Below are 15953 nucleotides of genomic sequence, written 5' to 3'. Positions count from 1 at the left end.
GTAGGTTCAGGTCTTTTTTACCTCTGACACCCATTCGTTGTTTCTAGTGATTACCCAGTCAAAGATCTGTTTGGTCAGTCTGTGTGATGGCATTCTGTGTAGGTATCCATAGAATTGTGGTCTGCGTTTTCTCTTCTATTCTGTGATTGCCTCCGTATGTTTGTATAGTTGAAAGGTCTCTGTTGGATTCCTTTCATGTTAATTTCTGAAATCTGTTGTCATTTACGGCATAAATTCCTCTTCTAAATTTACTGTGGTGTTTCTGACTATCTGGGAGGAGACTGAGCAGTGGAACGTGTTACTTTTACACATAAACAAGAACGATCTGTCACACTACTACACTTTAAAACACAGTTTATATGTAATTCATGTCTCACAATCTCATACGGAACCTACATCCGCTTTTTTATATACTGTATATGATAAGATACTGTCATCCCCCTTCCCTTCTGTGTGAGAGGATGAATGAGCAAATGTATTTCTAGTTGCATGCTGGATGGTAGCAGATAAGCCTCTCTGTTAGAGAACAGTAGGACCAACGTCGGAACAGGTAGCTAAGCTTTCTAAAAGCAAAGAGGTTTCTATCCTTAGTATGGTCCTGTCCGTCCCTTGTCATGTTGGTATAGGAAGCTGCCTCTCTGGTCACTTCCGTTTTGTATACGGAAGCACCCTTGGTAGGAGCCCAGGTCAGTCTGTCCGTGGCGAGCGTCTGAAGTGGTAAGATCTCCGGCTAAACGCGTGTCTGCTATGCTAAGTCTATAGGACAATGGATTTCTTAAGTTCAGCCTAACTGAAAATTTAATCACTTATTTCAGGTTTAGCTCTAAAATATCTAATGTTATCTTAAATTGCAACGCAGTGTAAGTCGAGTGTGAAGTTCAGAATATCTTCCGGTAGTTGCTTTGTCACTACTTTATGAGTAAAGTGGAACCACGTGTTGATCAGTAACTCTAACTAACATCATCAATCTAAAATGCAATGAGATTATAACGTCTCGTCTTGACAATATTTTTCAATATAGCAACTTTTCTTTATGTTCAACCCACGTGGGGTGTACTTTGTGAGACCAGTACCACGTGCTTATACAATTGTTTGACCCATCAGGTTAATAGTAAGACGATAGTAACCAGTTCGAGGTTTTTCTTTTGTAAATTGAGTTTCGATGTAATTTATTTTAATTATCAAAATTATTGTGGAGTTACACTCTTTGTGTAAACCAAGTTGACCACGTGAAGCATGTGGTGCAAGCATTAAAGTAGCCCTCAGCTATTCTTTTCGGGAAGATTTCACAGAGAGTTAGTATGAATTTAGTATACCAGTGTGTGGTAATTTCATGACGGACAGGATTGCACTACGAACGTTACGTCTTTGGGTGAAAATTGAATCGGTTGGTTGTGGTTAATTTCCTGTTGCATATGTTTCAACGTTCTTCTTGTGTTATTTTATGAATGCAGTGTTGTATGTAGTCTCCCAATATTGGCTCCCTATTTGATGTGTTCCGTAAGATTACAAACTCACATTTACACAATCCTAAGTAAGGCACCAGTTTAGTTATTATTCAAGTTTAATATGCTGAAATTCAATGATCAATGTTAAAATAAATTTCCAAATATAAACTGATTTATTTCTTTTTATTTAAATTCTCTTTTATATATATATATATATATATATATATATATATATATATATATATATATATCACCGGTTGTCGTATGACTATTAAAAGATTATAATTAATGTTAGTCTGGTTGGGAATTTGGTAAGCTAGCTCAGTAATGCAAGGTTAACTTCCCCAGACAGCTCACAGCTTTTAAACCGCTTTTATTGTCTATCAGCACCGCTTTCATAACAAATTAAAGCAACAACATTACATAGTTCCTCTGTAGGTTTCTTGTATTATGTGTATGGATGTGGGAGAAATGTTTTCTGAAACTTGGGCTATACTGTTGAACCCTGTACAGATGAATACACCCACAGTAAGCATACTGTGTTCTTCATACTATACTACAATCGGTCTACCGTGTAAAATTAAATGAAGTCCCAGCATGCCTTGACGGGCCAAATGCAAAAATACTGTAGACATTAAGAAGTGCGCTAGCGAAGGGGCTATTCCTGTGGGAACTGGGTGTCGGGCAGATATAATGCATCCATGTTTCTCTTGTGCTGGATTAAGGCACTGTACCTTTCCTTAGGTCTTTAAATACTGTACAAGAAAAGAGTAGAGAAAAGGTTGGCACTCAATTTCGGCAATGTTCTGTAAAGACTCACTTCCCTCAACACTGCAAAACAATGCTGAAACCGCCGCCACGACAAGAAGACGGTATAATTTTCCTGTGAACAACCTGACGACCATACAAGGTTGTATTTACTAAAGCCACTGTGTTACCCCTTGCGTGTATTTGAGTAGAATCAATGACAATAATTTCAAGAAATACAAGCAGACTTCCGATTTCTTACAGAATCGAACTCACATGTATAAAACAGAGCTGAACGTCTACTTTACAGCTCTGTTAATGTGTTAAATATTTGACGGTAAGCATGTAACTGAGAAAAAGTTTAGAGAAGGTTTGAAGTTATACTTGAAGTTTGTGTGGAAGTAGCTCTCATTATTAAACACTGGATGAATATAGTCTGGGTAATTTATGCCGCGCATTTTAAACAAAAGGAAGTTTTTATGCAGCTCAATGTCTGTGACGTCATGCCTCCGGAATTATGTGGGGTAAAATCATACAATTTTGCAGGTACATTCAGTGACACTGTGTGCATAGTGTGTTGCGAACATAATTAGTAGCATTGAAGTGATAAATTAATACATTATGTCCGATGTTGAAGTGTTACTGCATGAACGTCGTAAATGCGCGAGGGTTATTCAATAATTAAAGAGAGAAATGGGTCTGGGGAAAAACCTGTTAGTAGGGCAAGTTTGGTACTGTTATGCCTTTAAATTGGCGTCACTGGGCTGAGTCCTGATCAGCTGATGTATCAACATTGTTTTGTTTATAACCTCAAAAATAGATTTCAAGATGACGAGTCCGCTTGAAACGTCCACATTAGTTGAACAACGTTCTGTTATTTATTTTTTACTTGCTGAAGGCGAGAAACCAATAAATATATACTGTAGAATGTCTAAAGTTTATGGTGAAGGTTGTATGAATCGTGCCAATTTTTACATGTTGGTAGAGCAGTTCAAAAATTTCGCGACTCAGTGACTGACGAGCACCGTTCTGGTCGACAAGTTGCAGTATCAACTCCCTCACTGGAAAGTCGAATTGATGACATTATTCGCGCTGACCGCCTTGTGACTGTGAGAATGATAGTTGATAAGCTTCAAGTTAGTACTGGTACAGTTCATAAGATTATCTGCAACAAGGTGAAGAACCGAAAAACTGCGCAAGATGGGTCCCAAATGAGTTGAAGCTGCTACAAAAGGAAACAAGGTTGAGACTGTGCATAGAGCTAAAGGAACGTTATGATAAGGTGAGCGATTCTTCAGCAAAATTTTAGCTTGTGATGAAACTTTGGTTCACTATAAGACAAAGCATGGAGTAGAAGCACCCAACTCACCTGTCAAGAGAAAATTCAAAACCCAAGCATCAGCAGGAAAAGTAATGTTGGCAGTGTTTCGGGATGCTGAAGGTCCAGTTTTTTGTGATTATCTCGAGGAGCAGCGTACAATGAGCATCCAATACTACTCGGATTTGCCGCGCGGGATTAGCCGAGAGGTCTACGGCGCTGCAGTCATGGACTGTGCGGTTGGTCCCGGCGGAGGTTCGAGTCCTCCCTCGGGCATGGGTGTGTGTGTTTGTCCTTAGTATAATTTAGGTTAAGTAGTGTGTAAGCTTACAGACTGATGACCTTAGCAGTTAAGTCCCATAAGATTTCACACACCTTTGAACACACACACTACTCGAATTTGCTTGTAAACAAGGTGAAGCCAGCCATGAGAGAGAGACGTCGTGAACCTCAGAGGATAGGTGTGATGTGTATAGGTATGTGATGCGTCTCAAACAGCCTCTCCATACAAATGCCAACCTCACCTTCACGAGTTGCAGCCAAGGATTGCTGCACGGTACACCCTGTTACCACTAACGAGGATATGGCGACCGAGTATCTGCCGGAATAAGGAGACACCCTCTACCAAGCGAAACGGCCTCCTAGGAGGGCGGATGAGCAGGTAGAGGCAGGGCACTCTCTTGTCCTTGGGATGGGAAACTGTCCCTAAAGGCGGAAGAGCCACATGATGGCCAACGGCATAGAATGAAGAAGGCAAGGAGAAACCACTTCATTAAAGATCTAATTAGATTTCTCAAGTATCAGCAGCCATAATATGAATATGAAACAAGCTCTAGTAAAAATGCAATCCGGAGTAATAGCCCCTCATTCGGTTCTCCGGGAGGGGACTACCAGAGATCTCGTTTCAACAGTTCATAGGAAGAAAGGAAATAAAAAGAGCTATAGTAGAATTGGAACGTGGAACGTCCGCACCTTACTGCAGATGGGGAAGCTCGAAAACCTTAAGCAAGAAATGAAGAAAATGAAGTTGGATATACTAGGAGTGTCTGAAATGAGATGGCCTAACTGCGGAGATTTCTGCAGTGATGAGTACAGGATAATTCACACAGGAACGATAGAAGATAGACCTGGAGCAGGTGGGGTTGGAGTAGTTATGAGTCGAAAATTGGGGCAGAGAGTGAAGGGATATATACAATATGGAGGAAGGATAATACTTGTCAGTCTGGATACCAAACCTACAGAGACGGTTGTGATACAGGTCTATATGCCTACCACAAACCAGGAGGATGAGGAAGTTGAAGCTGTATATGAAGAGTTAAATGGAGCCTTGAGAGGAATCAAAGGAGAAACAAATTTAATAATCATGGGAGACTGGAACGCAATAGTAGGAGATAAAGAGGTACAGCCAGCTGCTGGACGCTATGGCCTTGGTAAAAGGAATGATAGAGGAGACCGACTTATAGAATTTTGTAACAGGAATCAACTGATAATATCGAACACGTGGTTTCAACATCACCCCCGTAGAAGATACACCTGGAAGTCACCAGGGGATAGAGAACGATACCAAATCGATTACATTCTAGTCAAAAATAGATTTAGAAATCAACTAAAAGACTCTAGAGCATACGCAAGCACAGATATCGTGAGTGATCACAACATGGTTGTTGCGGAATGCCGACTCAAGTTCAAATGCATAAGGAAGAAAATGTTGTTGTTGTTGTTGTGGTCTTCAGTCCTGAGACTGGTTTGATGCAGCTCTCCATGCTACTCTATCCTGTGCAAGCTTCTTCATCTCCCAGTACCTACTGCAACCTACATCCTCCTGAATCTGCTTAGTGTATTGATCTCTTGGTCTCCCTCTACGATTTTTACCCTCCACGCTGCCCTCCAAGGCTAAATTTGTGATCCCTTGATGCCTCAAAACATGTCCTACCAACCGATCCTTTCTTCTAGTCAAGTTGTGCCACAAACTTCTCTTCTCCCCAATCCTATTCAATACCTCCTCATTAGTTACGTGATCTACCCACCTTATCTTAAGCATTCTTCTGTAGCACCACATTTCGAATGCTTCTATTCTCTTCTTGTCCAAACTGGTTATCGTCCATGTTTCACTTCCATACATGGCTACACTCCATACAAATACTTTCAGAAACGACTTCCTGACATTTAAATCTATACTCGATGTTAACAAATTTCTCTTCTTCAGAAACGATTTCCTTGCCATTGCCAGTCTACATTTTATATCCTCTCTACTTCGACCATCATCAGTTATTTTACTCCCTAAATAGCAAAACTCCTTTACTACTTTAAGTGTCTCATTTCCTAATCTAATCCCCTCAGCATCACCCGATTTAATTTGACTACATTCCATTATCCTCGTTTTGCTTTTGTTGATATTCATCTTATATCCTCCTTTCAAGATACTGTCCATTCCGTTCAACTGCTCTTCCAAGTCCTTTGCTGTCTCTGACAGAATTACAATGTCATCGGCGAACCTCAAAGTTTTTACTTCTTCTCCATGAATTTTAATACCTACTCCGAATTTTTCTTTTGTTTCCTTTACTGCTTGCTCAATATACAGATTGAATAACATCGGGGAGAGGCTACAACCCTGTCTCACTCCTTTCCCAACCACTGCTTCCCTTTCATGCCCCTCGACTCTTATAACTGCCATCTGGTTTCTGTACAAATTGTAAATAGCCTTTCGCTCCCTGTATTTTACCCCTGCCACCTTCAGAATTTGGAAGAGAGTATTCCAGTTAACGTTGTCAAAAGCTTTCTCCAAGTCTACAAACGCTAGAAACGTAGGTTTGCCTTTTCTTAATCTTTCTTCTAAGATAAGTCGTAAGGTTAGTATTGCCTCACGTGTTCCGACATTTCTACGGAATCCAAACTGATCTTCCCCGAGGTCCGCTTCTACCAGTTTTTCCATTCGTCTGTAAAGAATTCGTGTTAGTATTTTGCAGCTGTGACTTATTAAACTGATAGTTCGGTAATTTTCACATCTGTCAACACCTGCTTTCTTTGGTATTGGAATTATTATATTCTTCTTGAAGTCTGTGGGTATTTCGCCTGTCTCATACATCTTGCTCACCAGATGGTAGAGTTTTGTCATGACTGGCTCTCCCAAGGCCATCAGTAGTTCTAATGGAATGTTGTCTACTCCCGGGCCCCGGGAGAAGGAAGAAAATAGGAAATGGAAAACTGGATATAGGGAAGCTTGTAAACCGTGAGACGCAGAAGGAGTTCCAAGAAAGGGCTAAGGATCTAATTCAACAGCATCCTATAGAGAATGTAGAACAACATTGGGAAAATATGAGAGATGGCCTAATAAAAGCAGCTGAAGAGATAATTGGAAAACAAAAACCTGAAAAGAGGAAGGAGTGGATAACTGATGAAATAATACTTATGTTTGAGGAAAGAAGGAAGCTCAAAAATAATGAAACGGAAGAAGGGAAAACGGCATACCGAGTGCTTAGGAACAAAATCAACAGGAAGTTGAAGCAAGTAAAAGAAAGATTCCTTGAAGACAGATGCAAAGAAGTTGGAGACCTTCTGAAGAAAGGGAACCTTGAATTAGCATACAAAACAGTGAAACGCTTCTTCTCAGGAGGACAAAGGATTAGATGTAATGCCCTAATAAGAGAGGATAATAAGATGGTGTATAATCATGAAGATATAGCACTTACGTGGAAGGAATACCTAGAGAAATTATATGGAGGCAACGTACAAGATGACATGATTGAAAGTGAGGACGAAGTAGATAAAGATGAACTAGGAGACAGCATAGTAAGGTCTGAATTTGATCAGGCACTACAGGCACTTAAGCACGGAAAAGCACCAGGAATTGACTCATTGCCTGCAGAAATCATCAAAGCAGGTGGAACAGAAATAAAAGATAAACTGTATAAATTAATCTGCCAAATATATGGTACTGGAGAGCTGCCTGAGGACTTCAGAAAGTGTATTATTGTTCCATTAACGTACAAGATGACATGATTGAAAGTGAGGACGAAGTAGATAAAGATGAACTAGGAGACAGCATAGTAAGGTCTGAATTTGATCAGGCACTACAGGCACTTAAGCACGGAAAAGCACCAGGAATTGACTCATTGCCTGCAGAAATCATCAAAGCAGCTGGAACAGAAATAAAAGATAAACTGTATAAATTAATCTGCCAAATATATGGTACTGGAGAGCTGCCTGAGGACTTCAAAAAGTGTATTATTGTTCCATTACCAAAGAAAATGCCAGCAAAATCGTGTGCACAATACAGAACCCTCAGCCTAACATCACATGCATCAAAAATTTTGACGACCATCCTCCTCAGAAGAATTGAAGGGAACGTGGAATGCATGCTCACAGAAGACCAGTTTGGCTTTAGAAGAGGGAGAGGTACGCGAGAAGCCATTATGGCCCTAAGGCTCATAATAGAAAAAAGAATGGAAAAAGGAAGGGACACCTACATAGCATTTGTTGACCTCGAAAAGGCCTTTGATAAGGTTGAATGGAAAAAACTATTCCAGATATTGAGGGAAACTGGAGCTAAATACAAGGACAGGAGAACGATATGGAACATATACAAAGAAGAGGTGGCAATAGTGAGATGTGGGGAACATCAACAACAAGCAAAAATTAAACAGGGTGTGAGACAGGGATGTGCACTCTCCCCTGTCCTCTTTAATATGTACATACAGAAAGCAATGGACGAGGTCTGAGAAAAGTTAGGACAAGCTAATGGAATCAGGATCCAGGGAAAAATAGTTGATATGCTGCGTTTTGCGGATGACATTGCTGTCCTAGCGGAAAATGAGGAAGAATTACAAGTAGTGTTGGAGGAAATGGAAAACACTCTTGCTACACGGTACAACATGAAAATTAATAAGTCAAAAACAAAAATCTTAGTTGCAAGCAAACAAAATAATCAAGCAATTACGAATATAAGGCTGAACGGAGAGAAGCTGAAAGAAATACAAGACTTTGTCTACTTGGGAAGCAGAATAACATCAGATGGTCGTAGTAGGAAAGATGTAATAAGTAGAATAAATCAGGCAAAGACTGCATTCTATAAAAGGAAAGGACTCCTCACATCAAATATGATAAGTCTGTCGTTAAGGAAGCGGTTAATAAAGACCTTTGTTGGGAGTGTGCTTCTCTACGGCAGCGAAACCTGGACACTTGGAGAGGACGGAAGAAGAAGGATTGAAGGATTTGAAATGTGGTGTCTGCGAAGGATGTTAAAAATTCCATGGACGGCCAGGATGACAAATGAAGAAGTCCTGCAGAGAGCGGAGGAAGTTCCAGTTCTTTGGAAGACGGTCAAGAAGAGGAGAGATATATGGATGGGACACATTCTGAGACATGAAAGTCTTCTCCACACTATAACGGAAGGCCTTGTGGAGGGCAAAAGGGCAAGAGGCAGACCTAGAAGAAAGTACATAAGCCAGATAATGCAGGACCTAGGATGCGGAAGTTTCACGGAATTGAAGAGGCTGGCCGACAATCGCACTGAACGGAGAGCTGCTGCAAATCAATCTTAGGATTGGCAACTTAAGGAGGAGGAGGTGTGATGTTCCAGCAAGACAACACACGTCCTCGTATTGCTCAACTAACATGTGAAACCGTCGACAAATTGGGCTACGAAGTACTGCCTCATCCCCCTTACAGTCCTGATTTAGCACCTAGTGGTTTCCATTTGTGTGGTCCACTGAAGAAGGCATTACATGGGAAGAGGTTCCAGGACAATGAGGACGTGAGGAAGTTTGCGGGAAATTGGTTCAAACATCAAGATAAAGAGTTCTTTGCAGCCGGAATAATAGAGCTTGTAGCCCGTTGGAACAAGAGCAAAATGTTCAAGGTGAAACGTAGAAAAAGTATTGTTTTGTAAAAATAAACGATTTTTTCTCCAGACCAATTTGTCGGTTTAGTTATTGAATGACCCTCGTAATAAGCGACAAACTTTTTCCCTTTTATAATTTTTGGGATCAGTTTAATAAGCCACTGCTGCAAAATAGTAACACGAATTGTTTACAGACGAATGGAAAAACTGGTCGAAGCTGACCTCGGGGAAGGTCAGTTTGGATTCCGTAGAAATGTTGGAACACGTGAGGCAATACTGATCCTACGACTTATCTTAGAAAATAGATTAAGGAAATGCAAACCTACATTTCTAGCATTTGTAGACTTAGAGAAAGCTTTTCACAATGTTGACTGGAATACTCTCTTTCAAATTCTGAAGGTGGGAGGGGTAAAATACATGGAGCGAAAGGCTATTTACAATTTGTACAGAAACCAGATGGCAGTTATAAGAGTCGAGGGACATGAAAGGGAAGCAGTGGTTGGGAAGGGAGTGAGACAGGGTTGTAGCCTCTCCCCGATGTTATTCAATCTGTATATTAGGCAAGCAGTAAAGGAACCAAAAGAAAAATTCGGAGTAGGAATTAAAATCCATGGAAAGGAGCAAATACTTTGAGGTTCGCCAATGATATTGTAATTCTGTCAGAGACAGTAAAGGACTTGGACGAGCAGCTGAACGGAATGGACAGTGTCTTGAAAGGAGGATATAATATGAACATCAACAAAAGCAAAACGAGGATAATGGAATGTAGTCGAATTAAATCGGGTGATGCTGCAGGAATTAGATTAGGAAATGACACACTCAAAGTAGTAAATGAGTTTTGCTGTTTAGGGAGCAAAGTAACTGATGATGGTCGAAGTAGAGAGGATATAAAATGTAGACTGGCAATGGCAAGGAAAGCGTTTCTGAAGAAGAGAAATTTGTTAACATCGAGTATAGATTTAAGTGTCAGGAAGTCGTTTCTGAAAGTATTTGTGTGGAGTGTAGCTGTTTTTTACTTTTTCTCCATCACTTAATTCTTCATGTGATGTACTGAGACTGGGTTGATCTGAAGATGGAGCATATACTTGCAGTTCCTTTGGCCAAGAATAATAGCCATGATAGATATCATGAACGTATCTTGGTTTATCCCATTCTTCAGCTGTCAGTGGTCGCGTACTTCGATTATATTGAACCCATGCATTGTCATCTCGTTCTCCTGGAATTATTTTGCTCTCCAATTTAATTCCATCCTTCAAAAGGGAGCGTGGATCAATAACAATTTCTTGATGTGGGCGCTTCTGCTGCTTCAACAAGAAAACTGTGCCTCGTATCGCAATCTTCCTCACTTCCAAAGAGGCATAAGTATGGAAGTGAAACGTGGACGATAAATAGTTTAGACAAGAAGAGAATAGGAGCTTTCGAAATGTGGTGCTACAGAAGAATGCTGAAGATTAGATGGGTAGATCACATAACTAATGAAGAGGTATTGAATAGAATTGGGGAGAAGAGGAGTTTCTGGCACAACTTGACTAGAAGAAAGGATCGGTTGGTAGGACATGTTCTGAGGCATAAGGGATCACCAATTTAGTATTGGAGGGCAGCGTGGAGGGTATAAATCGTAGAGGGAGACCAAGAGATGAATACTCTAAACAGATTCAGAAGGATGTAGGTTACAGTAGGTACTGGGAGATGAAGAATCTTGCACGGGATAGAGTAGCATGGAGAGCTGTATCAAACCAGTCTCTTGACTGAAGACCACAACAACAACAATTCTGAGGGGGTCACTGCCTCAAGACAAACACACTTTTTCGAACTGTAGCACTTTTCTTACCGTCTTAAACTTGTGATACAACAACCTCTTAACCAGTAGATTATCAAAGCATTTTAAATTCTTAATTACGTTAAATACTGAAAAACAATGGTTTTGCCCCTTGAAGCTGTTATGTAGGCAACTAGCAACTGATCTCGGAATCCGGTGTAACCGTTCAGTAATACAGAGTTTTACAAGCTGATCCCGGCGAAATCAGTCACTGGACACTGGAGTATGTCCGTTCGTGCCCGCCACTTGGAGTTACGGGTGCAAATTTGCCAGCTGGAGTCGCGACAGTGTGTCAGCACACAGACTGAGAGGAGCGCACCTGTTCTCTCTCAGTCGTTTTGTGTCGCGGCGCTGCGCGGCGGATGTGCTCTGCAAGGGAAATGCGCCGCCACGACCTTGGACTCACCTCTGGCCAGCCTAGCATAGCAGACCCCGCGCTTCGCGATAACCGACACTTCTCGCTCGAGAAGTGTCGCTTGCCTCGCAGAGTGGAGGTCGCGTACGGACGCGCCAGTGCCTGCATCGATAGGTCGGTCGGATCGATTATTTCAGAATCCCGTCAACTAGCATTTTTTCACAATGACTTGCTTTTACGGAATCGATAATTCATTCTGTAAACACACATTTGAGCGCAAAAATTCAGCTGCCGTTGCGTCTTATGGGTTATTATAGAAACCTAAGACTGAGTTTAGAGCAGAAACCTATCGAGTGATATCACCTGGCATGAACTTTCACGTCTGTTGTCAACGCCACACTGTTGGAGACTTTGGTTATTTCTGTTTTCACAGTTGCACCACGTGTGTCTTTTATCGTCATTTCTCAGCAGTCATGACTGAGTTGCTGTGCGCGGGTTAAACGAGTGCTGTTATAATAACCAGTGTAGTTCTAACTGTGTACTGCGTCACAGTTTGTTTACAGTGTCTAGTAGTAGATGTGAGGATGAACCTCAAGCAAAAAGGAAACATGGTGTTATTAATGAAGACAATTACAAATGAAATGCTGCGCTAAATGCAAAAATAAAAGTGTTGCAAATGAAATTTGTTCCTGAGGAAATTATGTGCCACACTGTTCACGTAAATGCAGTTTATAAATTGACGATGAAGCAAAAAATAAGACTTGGAATTATTTTTAATAGGTTAGACACAAAAATCAGTCAGGAGGCATAATCGCAGGCATTAACGGAAGTAAAGGAAGTACACTGTAATGTCAAAACAAACAAGGGCCAAGGCGACTTTGATGCTACTTCAACTTAACCTTCGGGCTCAAATAAAAGCAAATAAAAGAACATATAAGGTCTTTTATAACTTGGTGTTTTTCTTTTCAGAACAGAATACAAGGTCCAAATTAGTTATTTAGCTTTCAAAATACGTTTTTTCCCTCAGAAAAACAAATTTTATTGACGTTAACTGAAGTAATGTGTGTCTGTGTGTAAAGGAGTAGCTATTATAATTTAGTTATAGGTAATATCTACTTCAAATTTTCTGTGTTATTACCACGAACAAAATGTTTCCCTCGGTTTCCTGAAAGTTTCACAAAGCACACTTTCTGGTTTCTGAAATAAACGATTCTGTTGCCGTCTATATGAGTGTCTTAAACTATACAGCCATTTAGACAATTACATTGTTATTTAATCTATTGCAAATGCATATAATTTGTCATGATAATAGCAGATTTCTGATGCACCTCATTTTTTCGTAATTACATGTTATGAATACATACAACACAAATACACTCCTGGAAATTGAAATAAGAACACCGTGAATTCATTGTCCCAGGAAGGGGAAACTTTATTGACACATTCCTGGGGTCAGATACATCACATGATCACACTGACAGAACCACAGGCACGTAGACACAGGCAACAGAGCATGCACAATGTCGGCACTAGTGCAGTGTATATCCACCTTTCGCAGCAATGCAGGCTGCTATTCTCCCATGGAGACGATCGTAGAGATGCTGGATGTAGTCCTGTGGAACGGCTTGCCATGCCATTTCCACCTGGCGCCTCAGTTGGACCAGCGTTCGTGCTGGACGTGCAGACCGCGTGAGACGACGCTTCATCCAGTCCCAAACATGCTCAATGGGGGACAGATCCGGAGATCTTGCTGGCCAGGGTAGTTGACTTACACCTTCTAGAGCACGGGATACATGCGGACGTGCATTGTCCTGTTGGAACAGCAAGTTCCCTTGCCGGTCTAGGAATGGCAGAACGATGGGTTCGATGACGGTTTGGATGTACCGTGCACTATTCAGTGTCCCCTCGACGATCACCAGTGGTGTACGGCCAGTGTAGGAGATCGCTCCCCACACCATGATGCCGGGTGTTGGCCCTGTGTGCCTCGGTCGTATGCAGTCCTGATTGTGGCGCTCACCTGCACGGCGCCAAACACGCATACGACCATCATTGGCACCAAGGCAGAAGCGACTCTCATCGCTGAAGACGACACGTCTCCATTCGTCCCTCCATTCACGCCTGTCGCGACACCACTGGAGGCGGGCTGCACGATGTTGGGGCGTGAGCGGAAGACGGCCTAATGGTGTGCGGGACCGTAGCCCAGCTTCATGGAGACGGTTGCGAATGGTCCTCGCCGATACCCCAGGAGCAACAGTGTCCCTAATTTGCTGGGAAGTGGCGGTGCGGTCCCCTACGGCACTGCGTAGGATCCTACGGTCTTGGCGTGCATCCGTGCGTCGCTGCGGTCCGGTCCCAGGTCGACGGGCACGTGCACCTTCCGCCGACCACTGGCGACAACATCGATGTACTGTGGAGACCTCACGCCCCACGTGTTGAGCAATTCGGCGGTACGTCCACCCGGCCTCCCGCATGCCCACTATACGCTCTCGCTCAAAGTCCGTCAACTGCACATACGGTTCACGTCCACGCTGTCGCGGCATGTTACCAGTGTTAAAGACTGCGATGGAGCTCCGTATGCCACGGCAAACTGGCTGACACTGACGACGGCGGTGCACAAATGCTGCGCAGCTAGCGCCATTCGACGGCCAACACCGCGGTTCCTGGTGTGTCCGCTGTGCCGTGCGTGTGATCATTGCTTGTACAGCCCTCTCGCAGTGTCCGGAGCAAGTATGGTGGGTCTGACACACCGGTGTCAATGTGTTCTTTTTTCCATTTCCAGGAGTGTATATTAACTGTCTTTCTCTTGTGCTGAGGTTCTTAATAATTGGGAATCACTTTTCACTAGAATAAGTTTTATGTTACTCGTCATTGAACTTAAATAATTGCTCAGACAAGAGATTAACACTCTACACAACCCATTATAAAATGAGTACATACGGTTTCTTCTTCTCGTAGCTGTTCCTGCTGTGAACCTCTGGAGTCAATCATGTATTGCGTTTGCTGTGAGGCGGCGTTTTCACATCTCCAAGTTTAGAGATGAATGGTCGTCTCTTGAAAGTATCCTGTGATTTGGACGCAGATTTCTGGTTGTCGGTCAAGTTTCGTGACACTTTTGGGTAGTGGAAATCCCTCTCCGACGACTGCATTATAAAGTTTGACGTTTGACGTGGCGTAGCGGGAACAACCGAGTGGAAGGCGATTTAGATTTACTATTTATGACTGGTAATCTTTGCAATATGGATAGGTTAAAACTTCGAAGCTTTAGAGATGTGCAGGATAAAAGCAGTGCCGATTTCGCATTATTATGGAAGTTTTAGCTTTGGATACCAAGTTATTTTAAAAATGCATTGATGCATCTGAGCAAAGTTTTGTCCTTTCGTCACCAACGAGAAACGAATTACGTGTCTTAAGACTAACAGTGTGCGACAGGTAGCTTACTGACTTGTGGTGTCACTGCTTGTGGCGTCACTGCAAGGTCACTCGACCATGTGACCGTTTGGGCGGGAAATGTAAAAGTAAAAATAGACAAACGCTTTAAAAAATGCGAGTTTATTTATATAAAAATTATTTTCTCTTATAACAACTATAGCGCTACCAATTGGAAAACCGAGCGGGGTGGCGAAGTGGTTAGCACACTAGAGTCGCATTCGGGAAAATAACGCTCGCGTCCGACTATCATGATTTAGGTTTTCTTTGATTTTCCTAAATTGCCCCAGGTAAATGCCGCAATGGCTCCCTAGAAAGGACAAGGCCGCCTTCCCTCCCCATCCTTCCCTAATCCGATGGGATCGATGATCTCGCTGTTTGGTCCCCTGCCCGAATGAACCAACCAACCAACCAACCAATTGGAAACAACTCCAAAAAATTGTCAACATACCTCTTACAGCGTTCTGATGTAACGGTCGTTGTAGCGCAATACGCAGAACTCCCGTACTGTTAATTGCAAGCGAATGGAAAAGTAAAAGTAAACGTGAAGCTCACACTGTAAGAAGATGACTTTGTATCTCTTCGGAGACGACGTTTGTTTGTACGATCATGACAATGACCCTGATCAGCATCTGAGAGAGAATGTTTTGTGGAAAATAATTTTCCTGAAATGGACTGGCCAGCCTACAGTCGCCAACTCCACCCAATGGACACCCTTGGGATTAGTTAGAATGTCTATTTCGCTCCAATTATTGGTAGCCAACATCACCTCCTTTTCTACTTTTGCCTCTTGAGGAAGCAAGGGCTGCTGTTCCTCCACAGACATTTAAACACCTCACAGACAATGTCCCCATCAGAGTTCAAGACGTGATGAAAGCGAACATTAATAACCACTAATAGGTGTGCGGATACTTTTGATTTGATCTTGCAAGTCCTGTCCAAGTTACTCAGCCTGTGCTTCTGAATTGCAAACGAAATCTATCCACGATATCACTAGGGAA

General features: G+C 42.2%; 1 protein-coding gene across 1 annotated transcript; it reads left to right on the top strand.

Annotated features, from left to right (window-relative positions):
* The first annotated feature begins 6660 nt into the window (after positions 1 to 6660).
* On the top strand, positions 6661 to 7512 carry LOC126204053 (uncharacterized). The gene has a single exon (XM_049938476.1). It carries the CDS (start codon positions 6661 to 6663, stop codon positions 7510 to 7512), a length of 852 nt encoding a protein of 283 aa, XP_049794433.1.
* Positions 7513 to 15953: the final 8441 nt, after the last annotated feature.

The sequence above is a fragment of the Schistocerca nitens genome, chromosome 9, assembly GCF_023898315.1.
Source record: "Schistocerca nitens isolate TAMUIC-IGC-003100 chromosome 9, iqSchNite1.1, whole genome shotgun sequence".
Taxonomy (NCBI): domain Eukaryota; kingdom Metazoa; phylum Arthropoda; class Insecta; order Orthoptera; family Acrididae; genus Schistocerca; species Schistocerca nitens.
Note: the sequence above shows the minus strand (reverse complement) of the source record. Positions and strands in the feature narration are given on the sequence as shown.

Coding starts and splice junctions, on each gene's coding strand:
- LOC126204053 (XM_049938476.1), top strand. CDS start 6,661: ATGGAATGTTGTCTACTCCCGGGCCCCGGGAGAAGGAAGAAAATAGGA.